Source organism: Arvicola amphibius, chromosome 8 (assembly GCF_903992535.2).
Source record: "Arvicola amphibius chromosome 8, mArvAmp1.2, whole genome shotgun sequence".
Classification (NCBI taxonomy): Eukaryota; Metazoa; Chordata; class Mammalia; order Rodentia; family Cricetidae; genus Arvicola; species Arvicola amphibius.
This window is the reverse complement of record NC_052054.1, coordinates 124,215,117-124,239,950: the sequence shown is the minus strand read 5'-3', so window position 1 is coordinate 124,239,950 and position 24,834 is coordinate 124,215,117. Positions and strand designations below refer to the sequence as shown.

The following is a 24,834-nucleotide window of genomic DNA, read 5'->3' as shown; positions in this document are numbered from 1 at the left end:
TGCACACACATACACACACACGCACACACACATACACACACATGCACACACATGCACACACACACACACACGCACACACACGCACACACACATACACACACATACACACACATACACACACACACACACCTCTGTCTTATCTCTCTCACACACTCTGATTTCATCAGACATTCTTCTAATTGAGTAATAAAATTTATTTATTTTTTTAAATTTAGCGAATGGCCCAAGGGCACATTGTACTTTTTAAGATAGCCACCCAGGAAAACGGCTCTTCCTTTCAGCACACACAGCACCAGTACTTCAAGATTGTATAGCACTGATTTGTCCTTTCTTGTAACCTTTGCAAATGCTCTTGCAAATGCATACAACTGTATTTCGAGAGCAGATCCATACATTGGTATCACACAGCACATCCTAATCCCGCCTGCTTCCCTGTGTTTAAACACCAGGCTGTCTAGGCTGTGATGCTAGGCTCCTCTTTGTCCTTGTCTTAGGTGTTACTTTTAGAACAAAAGCCCCACGTTTCTCACTTCCACCCCCAGTTCCTTTTCATGCAAATGAAGTGCCATTTTAATCTCCATTCATATTTACTGTGCTTAGAGTTTTGAAGTTTCGGCTCATCTGATTTTATGAAAGGTGACTTGGGCAGCTGGAATCTGTCTGGTCAGAAATCCCTAAATGGCTTTTTGACATTTAAGGAAGCACAGGCATTAATCCCCCAACAGTGGCAAGCCACACTGGGTTCACAAAGCTCCCTTGGCCATTTTATGTTTGTGTACATGTGGCATGAGTTAGTGAAAATATGAATTTTATAGAAGAATATGACTTATATAATGCCTTCATAGAAACTGAAAAATGCAGCCTTTGATTTGAAATCACTGCAGCTCAGCAGCATGGAGGGACAGTCCTGCAGGGAGCTGATGAAGAGCAAAGGCTATTTCTTTCATAGCATCTGATATACAGTATTCTCATTCTTATGTCTTCTGCATGTAAGATAGTTAAGTCCTGCAGAAATTCTCTGGCAGAGACCATTATCTTTAATGAATACTTACTAATTTGGGTGTCAGAAATTATGTTTTTCTGTTCTGTTGGGGGTACAACTGAGACTTTTCTGGAGGTCATTTCATTTTATTTATTGTTTCTCTCTTAGTCTTTTATTTAAAAAAACAATCCATGATGTTCAAATGTGTGGGTCTGGATGTGTAGATACATCTATCTATCTATCTATCTATCTATCTATCTATCTATCTATCTATCTATCTATCTATCTATCTATCCATCCATCCATCCATCCATCCATCCATCCATCCATCCATCCATCCATCCATCCATCTATCTATCTATCTATCTATCTATCTATCTATCTATCTATCTATCTATCTTCTCCCCTGTGGGAAAAGCAGTAAATGGATTTTTTTCCTTGAGTCTAGTAATCATGTTTCTGCCACTTTAAGCAGATGAAAAAGGATAGCATTTCCTAGTTGCCAGCCAGGCTGTAAAACCCAGGGAAATCTCTCATTCTTCTCTAAGAGACGTACAAAGGATGAGAACACAGGGCAAATGTGTGGGGGTTCATCCTGCACAGAACATGCTGTGTATAAGCAAGAAGTGCAGGCTTGGGGATATGAATTATTGTCTGCCAGAGTGCTGGGACAAGGAACTGATTTCTGTTTGTTAGCGGCCATCACTACTGTTGATATCCACAGCGACCGGGAACTTGTGATTTCGACAGAGAATGAAAGGACAGGGCAGGGCTGAAAGGGAAGAGAATGAAGGGCGGGTGTGAATCTCCACCTGCTTCCTGATTCTCAGAAAAGGGCAAGGTACCCTGAGGACGGGTCTTTGCCACAGTCTTATTTCAGCATGACTGGATCATCACCTCTTGATCTGGGGAGAATGCAGGGCATTAGTTTTGATTTGAAGAACATCAAATGTGTTTGGGGTCATCACAGATTTCATCACAGTGGGGTAAGATGACAGAGATGCCGTGTGGAAAGATGCAGGCTCGAGACGAGCAGGCTAGCTTCATGACGGAAACGGGGTCTGACTGGCGGGAGGTGGGCACCAGGCTCTAGGCCCCTGTTAATGCACATCATCAGATGTGCTCTTTATTTGATCTGTGGAAAGCATGAGTGACTTACTTTCTGTGCACCTCATTTTGTTAATGGCTGGCAGCTTTTAATCTCTTAGGAAATATGGTCAATGTAGGTCTTACTTACTATATGCCTGGGATTTTTGTGAATTACTAAGAGTAATATGAATAAAGTTAGAAAATGAGCATGACTCTGAGTGTTTTCATTAAATGTTATTATAATCTAGTCGAGTGAATTGTGAACCTTGCTGTGGCTCACAGCTTACAATCATGGACGTCTTTGTGAAAACCAAACTACGCTGATTCGAATGTAATGGCAGAGTTTCTAGTTAAGAGCATCTCTCTTCTGAGCTTAGATCTAAAGTGTCATTCTAAGACGGCTTGGAAATGGGTATTAGACGTTTATTAGTTTTCACTTGTTGTACGTACACTTGTATAACCATACATAATAGCAATGGGCACGTTTTGTTATACGTACACTTGTATAACCATACACAATCGCAATGGGCACGTTTTGAGTTGGAAAGAGCTGGTGTTGAGAGTCATCTGGCCCGTTAAGCTCAGGGAGTAGTTAGCGTTTTATTCTTGAGAAGTTGTAAGAGAGCTTAAGAGAATGGTGGGAGCTGCTGAAAGAGTGGAGCTATAGTGTCACTAGATCCCTCTTAATTCCAAATAGATGGCTTAGGAAATAGTAACCTGGCCAAATAAAGAGGAGGAGACAGGACCTGTTGAGACTGTTCTGAGCACACACTTCTCTTGGCGGCTCAAAGTTCTTCCTCTGTATGCCATTTGTGGGGTGCAGATAACAGCACCCCAAGTTTATTTTAAGGAACATCAATGATTCAGTCTCATATCTCATTTGGTAACTTGACCCCAGGCTCTCTAACTAATGTGGAAAGGAAGGGCTCTTATGTTTCCAGCTAACTGAGCCATTTAAAAGATGGTTGCCCAGGAATGTGTTTGCTCTTCTCGCAGGCCCTGGAAAGCAACATGTCCCTCGATGAAATTGTGAAGCTCACATCTATCGACAAGTGGTTCTTGTATAAGATGCGTGACATTTTAAACATGGACAAGACATTGAAAGGACTCAACAGGTGAGAGGGCTGCTTTGAACCACTCTACGTACTTCTCGTGAACTTTTGAGTGCTTCTCTTAAAGTCTGCTTCAGTGAGCTAAATGGTGCCAACCTTAGGAAAAGGTAGCTATGGCCAACAGATGACCGGTGGCTTCTCATATCATTTTGAAATATATTTATTAATATTTTGAGTTATTTACACTTTTATTGTTGACATCAAGCATTATGATTTTTAACTAAGTCTTTTGAGCTCAGAATAATTAGAGTACATTTATAAATATGTATTAATTTACATATTATTAATCAGTAATTCAGCAAACAATATTTGAGTTTTATGTACATTTTTATTTCAGGTTTCAAGGCTATTTCTGCTTTAAATATTAATCTATAAATCACTATATATTCATAGAGAACATATTCCTCTCGTGTTCAACTGATATTTTTGAGATGGGGACTTTCAGTTCATCATATAAATAAGTCACATTCATGTGTCGCTCAACAGCCTTTCTACCTCTGACTAGCTTACAATTTTTATTTCTTTGTGACCAATTATTTACAAACTTCATTTTATGTTAATAATATTCAGATCATGTCAGGTAATTAAAATTTATCCTTTTATTATTTTTTATTTGAAGACTGCCTATGGGTTAGACAGGTTTTACACACACCTTTGAAAAGAGGAGCATCTATTACCAAGCTAAGATATAAGTCATGTTTATCTTCTCTCTCTAATACACTGAAACACACTGATGCTCTGGAGAAATCTCATCTCCAAGCCTAGGGATGTACTTAGAGAAAGAAAGATTTTGTTGTATAAGCTCTTTTCAAATGACTTGGAGAAATGCACACTAATTATGGAAAATGTTGAGGAGATCCAGAAGGTGGGCTTCTCATGTGTTTAGCAATGACACCCGATAATTGGGCTAACTGAGGTGTGTGCATAACAGCAAGCAATGAAACAACTTATTTTTATTTGGAATAAAATTAGTCTTTGAAAATTCGATGTAATAATTACCCATGTTAAATCCTTGACTTTGTACACAGGGACTTTGCCAAGCAAAGATGAGACTGGCCACCGTTGCCCGTAGTCATTTTTTAAAGCGCTTATGTTGAATGAACAGTAGTCAGCAAATAAGACAGAATAGAGCCTATACAGTAGTCAGCAAATAAGACAGAATGGAGCCTATACATTTGTCTAAGGATTTTGCTGACTTAGGGTTTCCTTTCTTGGTTTATGACGCTAGCAGAACTTCCATGTTGAATTATATCACTGTCCAGTTTTAGGCAATAGATTTCAAAAGCCTAGTCAAACACTCTGGGGAAACCACACGGGGGCGCTAGAAACTCACAGTATGCCAAGCAGACCCTGCATGGAGAGTCCAGATATCTTGTGATTGAAGTGTGCATTTGACGTATGTTCTGATTTGGGGCAAATTTAATGTTTTAATTGAATAGTTTTTGTTACAACCAGAAATCATGTTAAGAGTCCAATGAGGCAGAAATAGGTGTATATGGATAGAAAACAGGTGTTTGGAATAGGAGAATGACTAATTCACAGCTGTAGGCGACTTATACTATCTCGGTTTCAGCTTCTGTTGCATGTACTTGCTGACAATTTGACAATTTTAGTTTACATTTTATGATATAAACACATTTATAATTAAGCATTCTTTCCTTTGTTCATAATGATCTGCACAAAGCTACCATAGGGGTTTTAAAATAATTTTAAAGTTTTAAAACATTATCTATCACCGTGTAAATATGTTTTGATGCTTATTATAACTTAAGATCTAAAGACCTGTATTGAGACTCAAAAAGCAGTAAACAAATTTTGTGTTAATTATCTGAGAGATCCTGTCTGTACTGTTCTTTTTCTTTTTGAGTTCCATTAATTTAACACATAGCACTGTGGTGGTTGCTATGTTACATAAAAATCAGAGTGGATGACCACTTTGGCTAGCGGCTTCAATTCTTCTATGGAATATAAGGGTCTGAAGTCTAAAGGATATTGAAGTTGAATGATTCTAAGTATTTGAGACTCAAGTTTTCGGGCCCAGTTTCGATCATTTTTACCAATATGAGGTCTTTGATTTCCTCAGAAGCTTTAAAATGTCCAGAAATGTTTAGTGTTCAAATTATGCATCATTCCCAAAATAATAGAAACACCTTTTCATCAGTTGACATCAAGGAGTGAACTTGTATGTTGTCAGTTTGGATAAGTGTTGAAGAGACCAGTTGTTCTTTTTATTTATTTATTTATTGGTGCTTTACTTTTGTTTTGTTTTTTAATCTTAACTCTTCCTACGTTGGAAACCTAACTTTGGTATGTGGGTCCAGGAGGTATTTATTTATTTGATGTATGTTGAGAAGACTTCAAATTTTTCCTGCCTCTGCACATCTCTGGTGTCATGTGCACAAATCCTTTCGCAACTTTCACATAGATTTCTGGGGAAATAGACAAGGGACTCTCACTTGGGAGAACGGGAGAAGTATGGAATGCTTGACACGGGTTGTTTCACCTTGCTTTTTCCTCCTGTATCAAAGATATCCAGGCTGAGGGGCCATATAGATTAGCTCACTATACTATATACCACCTGTGGAATTATGGGCTCACTACTTACTCTAGATTCATATTCTTTCTGCTAATGTATGTACAGTAGTTTTGATTGTGAAGCTCCAGTAATGAAAGAATCAAGGTTTCCTGGCACATGCCAAGTGCCCAAAGAGGGCTTTACTTTCCCCCCTTAAATAACAACTGTAAATAACCTTAGACACAGGAATTTAAGGGTTCCTTTTTAAGAGATACACTTGGAATTTGCTGATGTATTTACCAGGTATCATTCTTTACTTTTATTTATGATATATTGCTATCTGTTTTAGTAACTCTGGTCTGAGAGTGAGTGAATCGGCATAGGACAAACTAGCCCCTTGGAATGTGGGTGACAGTTCTATGGCTGGGGCAGACTCTAAGGCCACTGACAGCGAGACCAGGATTTATCCCTACTGCTTGTACTGGCTTTCTATCTTCACTATCCCCCCGCTCCTCTCCCAGTTCCTTCATTCCCCTACTTCCCACCTCCCCCAGTATCACTTCTCCTTTCCCTTCAGAAAATGCCAGGCCTCCTAAGGATATCTACTAAACATGGCATATTAAGTTATAATAAAGCTAGGCAAATAGGCACATCTCCTCATATTAAGGCTGGATGAGGAAACCCCTAGGAAAAAAGGGTCTCAAAAGCAGTCAAAAAGAGTCAGAGACAGTCCCTGCTTCTACTATTAGGAGCCCCACAGGAATGTCAAGCTACATAACCATCACATACATACAGAAGTCATAGGTCAGACCCATATAGGCTCTGTGATTGCCACTTCAACCTCTGTGAACCTCTGTGTGCTTTCGTTAGTTGATTCTGTAGGCTGTGTTGTTGTGGTGTCTTGACCCCTTGACCTCAGTTTCTTAACCCTGAGTGTTTACCTTACCAGTGTTCAGTTTTCATCATTGTAATTGCCAATCCATGAGCACAGAAATGGATATATGACACTTTAAAAGCAATATTCATATTTACTAATTAAGCTGGGCGGTGGTGGCGCACGCCTTTAATTCCAGCACTTGGGAGGCAGAGGCAGGCGGATCTCTGTGAGTTCGAGACCAGCCTGGTCTACAAGAGCTAGCTCCAGGACAGGCTCTAAAGCTGTAGAGAAACCCTGTCTCGAAAAAAAAAAACAAAACAAAACAAAAAAAAACATATTTACTAATTAAGATGATCGCCATTATTTAAGGAGCTTTAGCCAAAACATCTCCCTTTTCCACTTGTGTCCACTGACTTTAATTTCTCTTTAATTATTTATTGCTGCTGAAGAACGTACTAGGGAAGTTGCCCATCCTAGGCAGTTCATCAAATTGATAAATGGGATTCTCACATTAATCAACACCATGTAATACCATTGATGTGAACTATTCGTATAGACTTTGTATAGTTTCTCTTTACTGAATGTGAGGTGAATTAGGTCGTGTAGGATGCATGCACACGCGCGCGCACACACACAAACACACATACATGCACATGCACACATGAATATGCATTGGAATTTAGAGGTCTAGCACTTACCAAGTATACTTATTAACTGCACATTACTAGATCATTGATATGTTGATAGATTATTTGCAAGAAGTTTGAGAAATTAACACTTTAATTTCTAGTGGAATTAACCATGTGCAGACATACATCTATTTATGGGTATGAACAGGTATGCTAGGTACCATATAGAAGAACTAAGACTACATGTACTAAGTACCTCCAGCAGAGTTACCTTTGCCATCAGAAGCACGGTAGTCATCGTCATCCACCAGCACCTATGGTAATATTTTAATTGTATTACCGATGACTGCACAAACATAGGCACAGAGATTTCATAGCTGGAATGGCATTGCTATAACCAAAGAAGAAAGGGAAATAAAAGAAGGCTTCTGTGTGAGCAGGAACTATTTTAGAACCTTACATCCCAGACATTATACTTACAGCATCAAGTTGAATTGGCCAGTTTTCAGTTAGAAAAGTAAGCATACGATTTAAATGAATATGTACAGGACAGAAAAATATAAGCCCTTCCATATTCTCTGTCTGTTGCTCTAAATTTGTGTGTTTCCAAACATTATTCTTTTCGATTCAATAGCTATTTCTAATAGAACCACTTCGAGGATATTATTACACCCACCTAAGTTAGAAAATACTGCATTTTTAGAATTTAACTGGCTATACCAAAGCTGAATTAAGCTTTGCAGTTTTCTTCAAGTGAACGTTTTAAAGAGAAAACCTGTCCATGTTGCATTACCAGGCGGAAGGTGGCCCACCATTATGGCCACGGCTGTTTTCCTGGAATTGGAATGGTCCACTTTGCCCTCTGACTTTTATATTCAACGACACCATTTACATAAGTCATGTAAGACTAACTGTTGAAGGGATTTGTTTCCCACCACTTTTAGATGTTCAAAAGCAGGGTATAGAAACACTGAGATATATTTGAGATCACGTAAACTTTAGAAGCTAAGATTTGGATTTATTTCTATATGAATGTTTGACATAAATTTGCTATTGGTTCCTGGAAAATGCAGAAGTTATTTTTATTCAATATTCTATGGGCTTCTGTGATTTTTATGCTATGCCAATTCTGGTAATATTAATACTCTCTTCCCCTTTTATCGCCCCTTACTGCTGTAGTCAATGTACTAAAGAAGCATAATTTTCAAGGGTCCAGGTTCCACCTGCACTTGACTGTGTTTCGTGATGAAGTGTGCCCACTGGTAGGTGCTGAAAAGTCGCAGGCATGCCTATTGCTTAGGGAGACAATCCCAGGCAAGCCTAGTGAGTTCTGCTTGGGCATTCAAGTGCTAAATTAAGCCCAGTAAAGTCGGCCATTTCCCTGCAGCCACAAGCTTCTGGCTGATGCAATAATGCGGGTGTCACCTTAGCTGCAATAGTCCCTTCGAATGCCCTCTCCTGCACACGCTAGCTTCTATTGACTTCTTGTTTAACTTGCTCACAAGGCATGGCGAAATCAGACAAGAACACTTTGTGCTTACATTTGATTGAAGTTTCCAAGGAAAAGTTGTTGGCCAAGCATTGTTATAACTGAGACATAAGACTGAGAATGTCTGTACGTTAGCTCCTGGTGTTAATTTCTAATTTCTGGGTTAAAAATTTAAATGTAGAAGTCATTCAGGGAAACATATATGAGTGTGGCATATCTTCCTGCTATTTGTATATTTTAGAATGACATGTGTTTATGATACTGTTTATTCTTTTGGATGTAGAACAGGATGCAGACAGCAGGATACCTTAGTGCAACCCTCTGAACTGGGTCCCAGAAAATAGCCTTATGTTCCTTCATAGCAATACTAACTTAGGGTATTTCTCACTTTAATCCTAATTATAATAAATGCCCCATTCTTATTTTACTAGACTGACATATGAGCTGCTGAATATGTGATATATGAAGTGTTAAACATGACAGGAAACCTACTTTCCCAGTTATGACATATTAATATTTTGTATCTTTTGTCTTCATATTCCTAGTAACCCATATAATGAACTTATTTTTTTTAATTTTCCTTTGTTCCTTTGATTTTTGAAATAGTATTTCAGGAAACCCTAACTTGCCTTGAACTCACTGGGTGACTGAGGGGGGCCTTGATCTCTTGATGCTCTTGCCTCTACCTCCGAGGTGCTGGGGATACAGGTCTGTGCTGTCTTTCCTGGCTATGGTGAGGTTCTTTGAGAATAATAAAATCAAAGCATACATAAATAAGAATATTTTTCTTTAAAACAGAAATATTGCTATGGGAAATTTTATGTCTCAAAACTAATACAAAAATGCATTATATTTTAAACTTGCTTTTATGTTTTATGAGATAGGCTATTTTAAATGATCACATGAAAATAAAATGACTATTAATTTTAACTAAGAATCTATTTATCATACATGATAAAAAATTTACACAAAACATTTAATGTCTGAATAACACTTCATTAATTAGTTAAATAGTAATTCATAGTTTTGAGAATAATTGTGAAATTTTCTAGTGCTGAAGCATTCTTATGACTCTGGAATGGACATGATGTTTTACTTAAAAGCTTTTCAGAGTGATATTCAGATAATTCATAAGACTCCTATTATGTTACACATATTTCTGTATATTAATTTTACATACCTGAAAAATTTAAAAACTTTAAAACCTCATATACTAGTGGTGTGTAAGCGTGAATCTGTTAATCATCAATAATTGCTAGGTTATATATATTGTCACTATGTCTAAAAGCAGTATGATAGATTGGGTGTTTACTTGATATTATTTTTCTTTATTAGTAACCATGTTTATCTATTAGTATTTATTAATAAATATTTACTTGGTATCTGCTGTGTGCAAGGCCTTGTACTATGTCCAGTATCATTTGATGAGGAATAATGTTTTGTCATTTGCCTGTCTTAGAGGACTTACAGCTGTATAAATAACTACACATAGATAGGCTTCATTGATGGACAATTAAAAATGGAAACAATACTTCAGGGAAATTTAATGACGGTTAAAACTTAGAGGCCTAATGCTCTTACACGCACATCTCATGTCTCAACATGAGTGGTCTGAGAAGAATTTATCCTTGCTTTACTCTATAGATAAGGGCTGCTGAACACTCACATTGATCCCCAACGTTTCTCAAGTGGTTCGTGATGAACTTCGAGTCTAAAGAAAGTACGCCTTCCTTTCAAATACTCCATCTTAAAGAGAGAAGTCACTACAAAATAAATCAGTAGGAAAACACGCTCAACAATCAGATGCATCATAGAAGGGGGATGGAAGAGAAGAGTGGGAGATAACTGAGTGAGTCTACTGGCGTAGATCACAGGGAGACAGGAGGGAAGCCATAGGTGCACAGTGAGCAAGGTGCAGTGGGAGAGGGCATGGGTTCTCCTTTGCAAGTGCACCGTGAGCAAGGTGCAGTGGGAGAGGGCATGGGCTCTCCTTCGCAAGTGCACAGTGAGCAAGGTGCAGTGGGAGAGGGCATGGGTTCTCCTTCACAAGTAAAAAGGCACAGCTACTGATTGTTTTTTATGTTAGGGTTAATGAAAGGGAAGAGCATCAACTATTCAACAAAGACAGTGTAAGAGCAGAGGTTAAACCTAATGTTGTCTAACTATTTGATCATCAGTGGTAGTGGTTAAAACTACACAGTACCATTGTTCTATAGTTATATGCATGGCAGCATCCTTCAAAATTAAATTACAAATTTTATTAGGGAGAATAGTAAATATTTAAAAGTCTTGATATACATTTTAAGTTAAAAATGTACTATTTGGGTAAGCGTGCGTGGGTGTGTATGAGTGTGCATGGGTGTGTGTGAGTGTGTGCACGTGTGTGATGTGTGAGTAAGGGCACAGGCTATGGCGTGTGTAGTTAGAGGACATGTTTTGAGAGTTAGTTCCCACTTTCCGTTGTGGATTCTGGGACTGAACTCAGGTCTTCAGGCTTGTGTGGCAAGAGCCTTTATGTGCTGAGCCGTCCCACTTGAATAATAAACTTTTCCACCAGTCTTTCATAGTAGGAACTTCCCTTGACTTGTTAGAACATAGAATAAACTTCACCTTTCCAAGGAAGGTCATTGGTCCTGGAACACATGCAAATAATTTACAGCTATCTATTTATCTTTTATTTTCTTAGGAATCAGCATAAAAGCAAGCACTTAGTAAAATTTATATGATAGCACACTAATTAAATAAAAAACATTGTTGATCTTAATGAAAATTAGAATTTTTCAGTTATAGCAAAGAAAGGAGAAGGAAATAAAACACATTATTCCTGGTTGCTTAAAAGGGCCAACCAAATTACTAATTGCAAGATGGATGGTCCGGGAAATAAATGAGTGTGGCAGAGGACAACATAAATCAGCATTGTTAGCTTCTCATTTTTCTCTAATTAACTAGGAGGGATCTAAATGAGCTGTTTACTAATAAAAGAAGCTTTATCTAATTATTTTGTATTGTTAAATAGAGATTATATATACATAACCATTAAGTACTAGAATGTCTACAGGTGCAGAATAAAGTTTTTATTACTTATTGAAAATAGACAATGTTATTATATTTTTCCAGAAAACAATCTGTACCTTCATATTTCTACATTTTTGAAGGTGACAAGAAATTTTCATAAATGTTTTCAATTGTCCTGAAGGATCTTGTTTGCTTGGTAAGGAAGGTTAAGGAATACCCAGAGACTGGAATGAGGGCAACCGCATTTCTCTGGAGACCTTGAAGCACATTTGTATTATGTATGACACAGTCAGAAAATAACATGGTCCTATTTGTTATGGATGGTGAAGCTGTGGCACACCGGGGTGTGTGTCATCCTGTATGTCATGTTGACCAGGGGAAGTCAGGGACTCCACCTCAGCACCTCTGCCTTCATTTCTAGTCACCAACCCTTTTCTAAAGCTTTTTAGAGACATGCCTTTTAAACAGACAGCTGGAGATCAGGTCCGCTTAGCTGTCATGTTGTGAGCGGCATGCTTTCCTGCCTGAATAGTTGACCTCACTTAGAGCAGAAGTATTGTAATGAACATGACCTTTTCTAGAGCTCTTCTGGGGAACATGCAGCGAGCCTGACAGGGAAGAATCCTAAAGTCTGCATTTAGAAGATGCAAAAAGAATTTTTAAAGGCACAGATATCTCAGAGGATATTCTTCAAAACATTTGCTTTATTAATAGTAACTTCTAACATATTTACTTATATGTATATATGTTTATATTTAAAGTAGTGCATGATGCTGGATGTCGAGGAGTGAGTAAAACAGTAAAGGGAAAATGAAAATTAAACAGGCAAAAGAGGCGCAGTTTCAGAGAGCCTTGACCTCTAGGGTGTTCTTCCTTGGCAAATAACACCCAGGACGCCATTACAGTACGTACATTCACGGAGATGGAGTGCCGGAATGGCATGTCTCATGTTGATACCCAAAATGCCCGTGCTCTTTCCCTTCGGAACTTCAGTGTCCATTCTCAAAGAGTGAAAGCTACAATGTTCTTCGCTGCCTCAAGGACTGGGCACAAGAAGGCTACCTAGGACAGGAAGGGTAAAGTGCCTGAGGTGTGGTCCAAATCCAGGTGACTCTCCAGTTTGGCTTAATGAGCTCTCTCTGCATCCCTCCCTCTTCCTCTCTGTCCTCATTGTGGCCCTCTGGTTTCCATTCCTTTTCTCCTTGCATTGACCTCCACGAACCACTTATTAACTGGTTAGTGCATGTGTTTTGTTTTATCTTGGGCTTTTTTCTTTCCTTTCTTTGTTTTTCTTAGCAGAGTCGAGAGTGACAGTAGGGTTTGAATAGCTTCCAGAAGTCAGTGAAAATCATGTATGCACCGAAGTTATGTATTTGTTGCTCAGGGACATATGTGGTATTTGAAAAGCTCCTCTGTTGAAATAATACCTGTTTTTTAAACAAAGAACAAAGATCTTCAAATAGACTTATTATTGAAACAACAGATGATAACATCTAAGAATATCCTGTCTGGGTTTTCTGCCAGTTCTTAGAATGTTCCCTTCTTATATAAGTTTAGAAACTATGTCCATGCAAAACTTAATATTTTATTTACCTTATGTATTTTCTTTCTGTTTTTTTTGGGGGGAGTATAAATTTAAAATTATAAATAACTGTGTTAATCAGAAGTCAAACAGTGTTTCATTGTATAGACTCTGCCTTTTGCTTCCATTCACTCAGGCGATGACTACTGGAAGTCTGCTTCATTGAATGGAGTGGAACTATTTAGATATACTCAGATGTATGATGTACTTTGCTGGTTGTTACTTGATTTTCACCTTTATCAAATTATAAGCAGAGACTTAAAGAGTTCAATTAATAATCACTGATAAATAAATGTAATTTATTAAGAATCAGAATTATAATAATCTATACTGGGATATTTTTTTCATAATTAGTAATTTGTATATGATTACTTTTGAGACAGGATCTCTCTATTATGTAGTTCTGGATGTTCTGGAAGTCATTGCATAGACTAGGCTGACCTCAAACTCACAGAGATCTGCCTGATTCTATCTCCCTAGAACTAAAGGCATGCACCACCACACCTGGCCATAATTAGTACTTTGGTATTACTATTAATAGGAAATTATACTATTAAATATGATAGATATTAGTGATTGTACCAGATTGAAACTAATATTACATATTTCTAAATAATCAGGAATTATAAAATTTATTTAAAAATGAATATAAGGCTGGAGATGTAAATTAGTGATAATATACTAACATAGCATGCCCAAGGCATTGGATTCAATCTCCAGCATCACATACATAAACAAAGAACTGTAAAAGGAGGACAATCTATATAAAAAGGAAGAGAAGAGAAATTAGAAGTGGGCTATTTAAAACATCAACAGTATCAATTTTTCATCAAGTTTTGGAGTTGTAAGTGTAGTTTTGTTTTTCAAGCTAAAGGGCAGAATCCTGTGATACTGTCTGATGAGAACCAGCTCTTCTGATAGGATGGCATCATTGATGCCAGCTAGACTGAGGTCCCAACAGATCACTCACAAGATGCTTTGGTTTCTCATGAACACTGGTGTTCCTCATGTCTGCCCTGTGTATGACATGCAAGGATGAAGGTGTCATATTCTTTCAAAGACCCTATTGCTGCACAGGAACACACCATGATGATCTCAGAAATAAAGAGAGGTTAACAGCATTCTCCTTGCTGTATCCTCTTTTAATTTTTGCTTTTCTGAAGAGCAAAGGCTCTTCTGTAGTTCTCTTAAGGATATAGGCCTGGCCTCTTTCCCCAAAGGAAAAAGATGAGATGAGAAATAATCTTTCCCCCAGTGGAACTTGTATGATTGTAGCAAGATATTAATATGTTAAGATGCCAAAATTATTAACAATGTTGTGTGAATCTGAGGCAGAAGTCAGTGAGCATCTGGAAGGTGAGAACATGCCACTCAGTTCTCTTTCTTATTGAACCTGGGGTTTACTGAGCATCAAGACTAGAGTTCTGCCTTTTGTTTTTCCTAAGAGGAAAAGACAACAAGACTGTAGGTCCATCCCATAATTGTAGGCTTAGCAGAGTGCTTCTTTTCACATTAGAGCTTGTGCAATATGGAGGCAGATTTGTTTAGTATGACTTGTGAGTTGGTGGATCGGATAAAAGCAGTCAAGTGGCAGAGAGGACCCGCGAGTGCACAGCTCCCCTGGTAATTGCGGTGCTGCCGGCCCTCCTCCAGTCTGCTAATAGATTTCCCCAGTTCCGCTGCGCCAGGTGAAAATTTCCTCGTTAAGGAGAAATTATTCCATTTCCTTTCATCATTTATTATTAAAGACCAAGCGTGAGTGGAGGAAGTTTCCGAGATGACAGGGTAGAATTTTAAACAACAACAAAATCCACACTGGGAATCAGAGAGAGAGAGAGAGAGGAAAACTCGCATTGTTTATAACCCAGAACACACAAGAGGCTCCCTGCGGGAGAAGCTGAGCCATGCTGTCTAACCAGCAAAAGATTATAGCAGAGTGTGTAAAACTCCCATTGTCTCTGCTCCTTCTAAAATTCCACTCCTTTGCTCTGTGCATCTGACTAGAGAGGAGCAGAGTGGGGGCTGTGTCCCATACTCTTGCTGTGTCTTTGCTTTATCGTGTAGCTTGTTCTATGAGATGATGTAAGTCCATCCTTTGAAGAATTACCTTGAAATCTGAAGAGAAACGCTGATTGGGGAAATCAAAATTGTATCTATTGCATATTTTAGGAGACATAGCCCTGTAATGTAGATTTAATGTATATATGTTGAAAGAGTGAAAGTAAACCAGATACCAGCACACATATCAAGTAACAGAAGGATTGTTTATTGCACACGTTTTAAAACCCTGTGCTTGAGTGCAGTGTGTTACCTTCAGCTGATTATTCTCCTAGCTTGGTATAATGCTCCCTTGATTTATCTTATAACATAAATGGAGCATTTCCCACCGAGGTTTCAAATACAGTATTGAATACCAATTCAGCATTTGTATTTCTTTTAGCAATAATTGTGCTTTGTATGTGTTCCAAGTGAAGATTTTCATTCTCCTTTGGAAAAATAATCTCGTTACATTTCCTTGCCCTACAATACAATTCTAACTAGTTTGAAAAAACAAAAGCAAAAGCAAAATGAAAAACCAACTTCTTGCCATGGTGATGGAAGTTCTGTTAGCAGACAGAGTGTAGGTGTGGGCAGAAAAGGAGTCAGGGCGGTGTGTCGGAGGCTGTTTCACTAGGCCCGTGTCCATTTGAGAAAGTGGTTCTCTGCCTTACAACGTTCCTCATGCTGTGGGGACTGCCAACCGTAAAATTATTTTTATTGCTACTTCATAACTGTAATTTTGCTACTGGTATGAAATGTAATACAAACATGAGTGTTTTCCAATGGTCTTAGGCGACCCCTGTGAAATAGTCATTTGACCCCTAAAGGGATCACAACCCACAGGTTGAGAAACACTGATTTAGGGTTCTTTATTCATCCTGAATTTGGTACTGAGGAAGTTTAACCTTATCTGATTTGCTGGCCCTAAGCCAGCAATTGTGACTTTAAGCTATCCCCTTTCTTTATTGTATTGGGGTTCTACCCATTAAAATAAACGAATAAAATTTTATATCATAAGAGGTTGGGAATAGTCGGTTTCCTTCTGAGTGCAAGGACATGCCAACAGCTTTGTTTTGCACAGAAGAGAGGGCCTTGGGAGACAGGGCTATCCTGCTCTCTTTCTTGGTGGTTGGGCTACTTGCAAACAGGCAGCTTCTAACTTGGGAAGGGATCAAATTTAACTTTGTCACTGTAATTACTATCGTGGGTCAGAATTAGCATCTATTTCTCCTTGAAGGAGACTGAAAATAGCTGTATGATGTTTCATGTCTAAAAGCAGAAATTAATACCTGTGAGGCCATGAGTGAAGTCCTATAAAAATCCTTCTTGGACATCATATGAACACTTACTCAGTATTCCATTAAAGGTATGAACACAGATGCAGTAATATGTCAGTCTGTCTCAGTGAATTCTAATTTTCAAGATATACAAAAAACATCAAGTCTGCTGTTGATTTCCGAATAAATTACCAAATGCTAAAATATCTCATTTTCTTACTATGAAATGATTCTAACAATCAGCTTATGAGCATGAAACACGCAGTGTGTGGTTCTATTTTGGAGTATTTGTTTCAAAATTCTTACTTGGTGTGATTTGCAGGGGTGCCATTCAGAGCAGCTCCTGTACAGAACAGACACACCGGTGGCTGGTTGTCCATCTCTAACACACCATGACCTCTTTGAATGTAAACAGTTTGCATTTTATCGCTGGTAATCCATTCCTGAAACATTCTGAGATTCACTGTGCGCGAAAGCATCAATGACGGACCAACAATGGACTTGCTTTGCTGTTCTCGTTAGGTTCCTAGGCAGCTAAGGTCCCAGTATTTCCATATCTAATGTGAACATGGCTGCTCTAGGTCACTTTATATACAGCTGCCCTTGCTCATAAAGCATCTGCCACTGCCCTCACCTAGATAGAGCTGAACTTCTTTACAGTTATTTTCTCAACCCTTGCCTGCCACGTGCTTCTCAATGCAACCACCTGCCATTGTCTCTTTTCTTTGACCTCACCTTTTACCAGATGCTTATCCCTCCATGAGTTATTCTGAATTCCCATCATTCCTTTGCTTCAAATATTCTTTTGTATATCTTTGGGCATCACTTCCCAACAGAAATTTCTTGGAAGAATATTTGGTATATTGAATTATCTGATAGAGTGGCTAACAGTTGTGTAGCTATTAAGGCAATTGGAACGTGGCTAGAGTGACTAGATATGTAAATTTTAAGTTTATATGAAAGGTTTTATATTCAAATAAAAGTTGGCTAGTGCTTGCATCTTGTATAGCCCAGTTCTTGAACACATTGCAAAGGACTTGGCTTTTCTCAGTTTGTAATAATAGGAATATCAGTAGTTCAATAATTTTTTCAGAAAATACATTGCTCTGGCAAAATGAACATTAAAACTTGTGTATGTTAAAACTCCAAATAACAATTTAACAACAAATTCAAGGCACTGGCAAGAACGCACTGTTTAGAGACAGAAGGGCTGTAGATTCAACAAGAAAGCAAATTGACTTTGGAAAATGAAAGCTAAAATAACCTGCACCAAACTGACAGTAAAACCCAAGGAAATAGTTTGCATGTGTGTGTGTGGGTGTGCGTCTTTCTCTCTCTTCCTCTCTCTCACACACGCACACACGCACGCACACACGCACGCACACACACACACACACACACACCAACTTGGCTCTCTCTTTTTAAACTTAAATTATCAATTAATTGAAGAAGGTTTAAGATTAAAACAGGTGAAATGCAAATAATTAAGTTATATTCTTTTTTATTTGAAAGAAAATAATTTGACTTCTACTACAGTTATAGCTGGTTTCTGATTGTAGATATTCTGTAGTCAGTTTAAAGGGTGGTCTGCAAGACCTAAGGAAGCAAACTTACATAATACAAAGTATCTACGCTTAACCCACTCTCTGTAGGAGAGGATAAAATCTATACTGACCAATACCTACTTTCTGTGGGGCACTGTCTGGGCACTGAGGACAGTACAAGATGGGAGGTATGGGTAATAGCCTTAGCAGCTCACATGTGTACTGGGGACATAAAGAATACGTTTCCTGTTAAAATGCACAATGCAGTCAGGACATACACAAACTAGTCTCAGTGTTCGTGTCCCTATTTTTACATACCGCATTTGTGTCATGTATTACAATTGTCTACCAATAACGTTTTTATATTGCTCAAGGTTTTAAATGATGGATTTAAAATTTGTGCTGCTTGAAATTATTTACTTTATAAAAGTATTTTAAATGGTTATTCTTTGATAACTTTGCATTGTCTACTCAAAAATTACTTACTTTGATTCTATGTGTGTGTGTTTTGCCTGCATGTATATATTTACCTCCTATGTGTGCCTGTGGAGGTGAGAAGGCAGCATTGGACCCTCTGTGCTTGGAGTTACATACAATTGTGAGCCCTCATGAATATGTCACAATTGTGACACATCATGAACTGAACCCAGGGCCTCTGAAGGCACAGCAAGTGCCTTAGCTTCTTAGCTTCTGAGCCATCTCTCTAGATACAAGTTGTTTTTTTTTTCTTTGTGGGTTTAGTTATTTAGTTATGGTTGCTTCCATGAATTTGAGCTGGGTCATTTACTTAAACCTGGGAAATATACCAGCGGCTATCTTCCTGAAGAAGATGGCTTCTCCTCCACCTCGGCTATATCCTATTAGAGTTTGGCAATTACGCTTTATTTAGCATGAGTTAGAGTGTCTGTTATCACAGCTGTATGTTTCAGTTTCATTGCATTGACTGGCAAACGGTTGTAATTTGATTTTATTGTATCCGATATTGCTGGAAGCAGCCCTCAGGTATTGGGCAATAGATAATTTCCAGTAGCATTTTCATTTTTTTTGTACCTTAGCTCTTTACCAATTATTTTTCTATTGGTTTTGAAATTTAGTTAAAAGCTGGATTCAATCACTCTTGTGTCTTCTCTGTTACACAGAAAATTACACTAATAACTTAATTTGTTTGATAAACATTTGTTAAGTACTATCTGCGGGCCAGATGTTGAAGTAGGTCCTGAGGATGTCTGATGAATGAGATGTTTGCGGAGAGGATGCAGTCTTGTGTAGTGTTGGGTACCACATCAAGTAGTTCTGTTTCACAGACGTGTAACATTGTGAGGAGTGAAAGTCAGATTTTGGGAAAGATGCTACAGGTTTACGAATCACGCAGCTGGGCTAATGGATCCCAAGACAGTGACTAAATGTTCCGAGGGAGAGAACTGGTGGGCCTGGAGCAGGTGTCAGAGGATAGAGCCATCACAAAAAGCTACATCAGTTACAGTGGATAAAAAAAATAAAACCAGGGTGAGGGGGCTGGAGAGATGGCTCAGGGGGTAAGAGCACTGGCTGCTCTTCCTGAGGTCCTGATCTCAATTCCCAGCAAGCACATGGTGCTCCCAACCACCAGTGATAGGATCTGGTGGCCTCTTGTGGCCTGCAGGTGTGCATGCAGAGCACCGATACACAAAGGGAAACAAAACAAAGCAGGGTGAGATGCTCCTCAATAGAAGGCAAACTTGGTCTCACTGTGTCACAAGGAGGAAGTGATGAAGTGGGTCACAGGGAAAGCACTTCTGACTTCATAAAAGGAAATCCCTAATCATTACTGAGCAAAAAATATTAGAATGGTAAATATGAGATTTTAAAGAGATCAGGAGGGTGGGGGTTGTGAAAGCCGGAGTTGTCAGCATTGCTAAATGTCTGAGGCCTCACTCACAAGGGCTGGAAGAATTATGGATTATATATTTATATAGTTTTGAAAGATAAAGAGACATGAATGTTCTTGGAGATGGAATACAGGAGGATTTCTAGTGCGTTTGAAATTAAACAGTTCACTGGTTCTTATTGTGCTTATGTGCTTGTGTGTTTGGTCTAATCTTCAGTCTTTCCTGTTAAATTCCAGTGACTCTGTTACAGAAGAAACCTTGAGAAAGGCCAAGGAGATTGGGTTCTCAGACAAGCAGATTGCCAAATGTTTGGGACTGACTGAAGCCCAGACAAGGGAGCTGAGATTAAAGAAAAACATCCACCCTTGGGTTAAACAGGTAATGTACTATCCCTCTCTATCAGGGATTTCTGTTTTGAAATGTAGGTATCACTTCAAAATCATAACAATGAGTGCTTAGAAAATGACTCCAATTATTTGATGCCCATGCCGCTGTTAGGTTTGCTCAGCACAGGGCTGAATCATGTGTGAAGTGGAAAGGATGACGAGGAGACAGCGAGATAAAAGAAAATAGGACTTGTGTGCTTTAAAAAATGACCAAAATTATTTCTGCTTTTGCCCCATGTCCAAACATATAGGTAGTGACAGAAATTCTTGGTGTAATAATATATGGATCAGCATAGGGGCCGAGCCTCTGGAAAAAATCATTTCTTTTTGGGCACTTACTTTTTAAAGGGCAATACTTTATTTTAAGTGCCCCATCATTATGGTTCATTCAGTATTCATCGTGATGGGGCGAGACATAATGATCTAATCTAATATTCATGGCAATCACACATGAACATTCATAGGTATGCCATTTGGTTGGCTTTTTTTTTTCTTCTTTTAATGGAAGGAGTGTCTTGGCTTAAAGTACCACCAGCTGCTTTTTGTCCTTTAGAATCATTGACTTTTCTCTGTGGGCTTAAGACGTACACATAAACCCTTAGGTCACAAGCTGGAGTCTAAATACTTTCTGCTCAGCGAATATTACCTTTCTTCTTTCTTACCAGCTTTGCCAGCTTGCCCTGTCAGCCCCAAATTCTTGCTCACTAAGCTGAGCTAGTGGCCTCTGAGAGTAGAATCGATTTTACTTTTTCCAATTATGTCCAATGAGATCGAGATTCCCCATTGCCCTGTTGGGTTTTATGGTATTTGTGTCACCCGTTAGTGCTGTTACTAACTTAAATCCTATACACTGATTTGCAAACTAAAAACATCTTCCCGTACAGATTACTTTGGTCTGACTTAGATTTAAGTACAGAACTACTTGGTAAGGTGAGTTGAGTGGGAAGCAGTTTTGGTGACTCATGAACATTTTCTGTGGGAGGTAGTATGGCAGAGATCCAAGATGCACTGAGTGTCCAGTTACATGCTGCTCAAGTGAACATTAGACTATATTGTTATTTCTTTTGTCCCCTTTGTTTGCAGAATCAGTAAGCAATTTGATTATACATAGCTCAGTAGACATCATAGAAATATGAAAGGAGCACAAAAATCTGAGTCTTTAAAGTTTGTGATGGGAAGAGTAAAATCCTTGTCAAGTAAAGAATTTTCTCTTGCAGATTGATACATTGGCCGCAGAATACCCATCGGTTACAAACTACCTGTACGTTACCTACAATGGCCAGGTAGGAACTCCACATCGTCACATGCAGACAGCTCTGGGCTTAGGGGTAGCCCACATTAAGGAATGCATATTTCCATCTCTGGTCATCTGTTGTCCTTGGTAAGGAAGTGGTAAAGAAGTACCATGAGGGACAGCTGCCATAAGGCGTTACTGGGATCATTCTGATTGGAATTGCCTTAACAGTGAAATCAAGCAAGCAAGAGAAGATGTGACCATGCTGCCTTCTCACGGCTAAGTTGTAGATATTGAGCAGATCAATTTCAAAATAAGCAGAGCTTTTGCGAGATTTTGTCCCATGTTAATTTAGGGATTATCGGGGCCACTAGAGGTGCATGGGAGAAAGACACACTTGGAGATGGGGCAAGTATTTTAATTAGCTGGAATAATAACAATATAATGTTAATGTTTTCTATTTTCCTCTCAGGAGCATGATATCAAGTTTGATGACCACGGAATGATGGTGCTGGGCTGTGGTCCATATCACATTGGTAATGTGACAACATGCTTACATAGAGCTCTGCAGTTTTTCTAGTGCCCTTTAGAAATACTGATTCAATTACTCTGAGAGTTCACCAAACAAATGTTATTATAAAAATGTTTTGCAACATAGGAAACTGAGATCCAGAGAAATAACATTCAAACTTAGGAAGTAATTTAAGGACAGAAAAGTGGGATTCAAACACAGGTCTCAACTATAAATTCTGTCTCTTTTTGTGTCATTATAATACATCATAATTTTCTGTCTTGTTAAGAAAGAAGGGCATAAAGAAATCAAAGTCCCTCCCAAGACTGATCCTAAAGCATGAATCTAACCATAAGGGTGCCACCTCCAAACACTGTTGTGTTCGTGATCTTGTTTCCAACACATCTGTGTAAACATCACCATTTGTACACAATACTTGGCTGATGGCTGCACAACTTAAAGACCTTCTTGGCCACCTAAGCTCATCTCTTTGGAACTTTTCAACCTTTACATTTTGTGTGACCCATATACCACCATCACTTTACACAGTGGGTCAGAGAAGAAAAGCCAAGCTGATGAGCAAGTGTATACCTAACTCAGCATAGAGGAGCAAGTTGCTTCCTGTAGGCAAACAGTATATTTTGATACGACTTTTAGAAGATAATGTTCTAATACAAAGAGTTAGTACATGTGCTTTGGCTCCTATGACATCCCAGCAGAGTAATATTTTGAGTCATATAGGTTTTTATTATGCCTCAGATTAGTTCATAGAAGGTCACTCATTCTTAGAAAGGACAGGGCTCTTCAATCAATGACGATATGTCAAAGGGGCCAGTCACCTCAAGGACTGCTGGGTAAGCCTCTAAGAGTCACTAAGTGGAGGGAATAAAGCCAGACCTCAGGTGTCCTGATTGCTACCTTAGCTGTTCAGCACACTGAGGCCAGCGTTTTCACACTGAATTTCTCTCAGTAAATGAAGGTTATCTTTTATAATTAAAAATATTTCCCATTGACCTTGAGACCCTGATTTCTTCAAACATGAAGATACCTATTATTAAGCTTAAGTACAAATCAAGCCAACATTTCATTATTGTTTAATAAGTTCCCACTTTTCTTATTATTATCAGAGCTGGAAAACAGGTCTAAAGTTTTATTTTAAATTTTAGTTGAAAGGCATTCTCTTCCTTAGCCTGGACTGACTGAGACATATTTCTTTTCCTCTCCTTCCTTTCCCCCATATCCTTGTCTCTGCAGGCAGCAGTGTGGAATTTGATTGGTGTGCTGTCTCCAGCATCCGCACGCTGCGCCAGCTTGGCAAGAAGACGGTGGTGGTGAATTGCAACCCTGAGACCGTGAGCACCGACTTCGATGAGTGTGACAAGCTGTACTTTGAAGAGCTGTCTCTGGAGAGGATCCTAGACATCTACCACCAGGAGGTAACAAAGGGAGGGAAGAAACACAAGAGAGAGACAGAGGCTCAGTGCATACCTTATACATAATTACATTCATGTGTGTATATTTATATTGTAACTTTTCTCAGGAAACATCACCGATTTCCTCCATAGCCTAACCTTGCAGTGAGACTCTGAGGAAAATAATTGCCCTGGCTTTTATTTCTGAGGTCTTGGCACAGAATGATCATTTGTAGGGAACATTCCCCACTTAGTTTGCATTCATTCCAACTGTAGTGAAAACTTTGCTTGGTCACACGTGCCAGTGACACATTAACCAGCAAAAAGGGGTCTCCGTAAATATTTTTAGAAATGATTTCAGAGGTCATCTCTACCTACAATAAATGATGTACAGTTTTCAGAGGAGACAGACCAGCTGTGACCAGTTCGCTCCTTACGCAATCAGATGAAATCATCGTTACTACCCTTCAGTTTTGAGATCAGTGAGTCTATTCCAAATGATTCTGGTTCCTGTAAGACTTTCTCTTGCAGTCATTGACTTATCCTCATGTCAATATTATTGAGTGTTATTCTCCATGGACTAGCGATTTAAGGTTACTGTTAAGTTGGTAGAGCAGGTTATATTATAATTATATAAATAGCTTTTGGAAAATTCCATAGTGAGATCCAATAGTTGGGCCTTTGATACCATTCTAGTTAATTCCTCACCACAAAGGAACAGCCCTATAAGTGGGAAAAAATACACTGAATCAGAGCCACAGTATTGAATTCAAGTTTTGACTGAGAAAATCTCTGTCTTGTGTGAGGTTCTTAAAAATTGCATAAACCATTTTTTAGTTAAGGAATAATAAAAGGATGAAGGCACAGCATACACGGGAACTGTAAAGGTGAGGTGGAAATGTGGGTAATATAGCAATGTAGTGTGTTATAACTTTATGCTTATGAAGAACAATAGATATTTAGTACCTACCTATATATAGCCATAGGTGTCTGCTTAGGCCTGACCTACTCATCTAAATACAATATAATGACATTCATCTATGATGTAGAAGATGTTTTAGCTCTCTTACTGATATGACTCCTTTATAGTCTCAGATAGATAGATAACCGTCAAAAAAGTACATTATGTAAATGTTTCTTCAGCACTTCGTCAATGCTGAAAGGAAAGATATGTCTTAGTTATGATTATATTGCTTGGATAAAACATCCTAACAGAAAACAACATGCTGGTGGCAGGGGGAGCGTATATTCCTCCTTGTTTTTCCAGGTAAC

The 24,834-nt window shown here is 38.6% G+C and overlaps 1 protein-coding gene across 1 annotated transcript in view; it reads left to right on the top strand.

Moving 5' to 3' along the window:
• The window catches only part of Cps1 (carbamoyl-phosphate synthase 1), a 109,380-nt gene that overhangs the window by 51,013 nt on the left and 33,533 nt on the right, over positions 1 to 24,834 (top strand). The window contains exons 21-25 of the mRNA XM_038339217.2: positions 3,068 to 3,186; positions 20,256 to 20,397; positions 21,623 to 21,688; positions 22,112 to 22,175; positions 23,405 to 23,586. Of these exons, the coding sequence (XP_038195145.1) occupies positions 3,068 to 3,186; positions 20,256 to 20,397; positions 21,623 to 21,688; positions 22,112 to 22,175; positions 23,405 to 23,586 (573 nt within the window). The remainder of the gene's footprint in view (positions 1 to 3,067; positions 3,187 to 20,255; positions 20,398 to 21,622; positions 21,689 to 22,111; positions 22,176 to 23,404; positions 23,587 to 24,834) is intronic.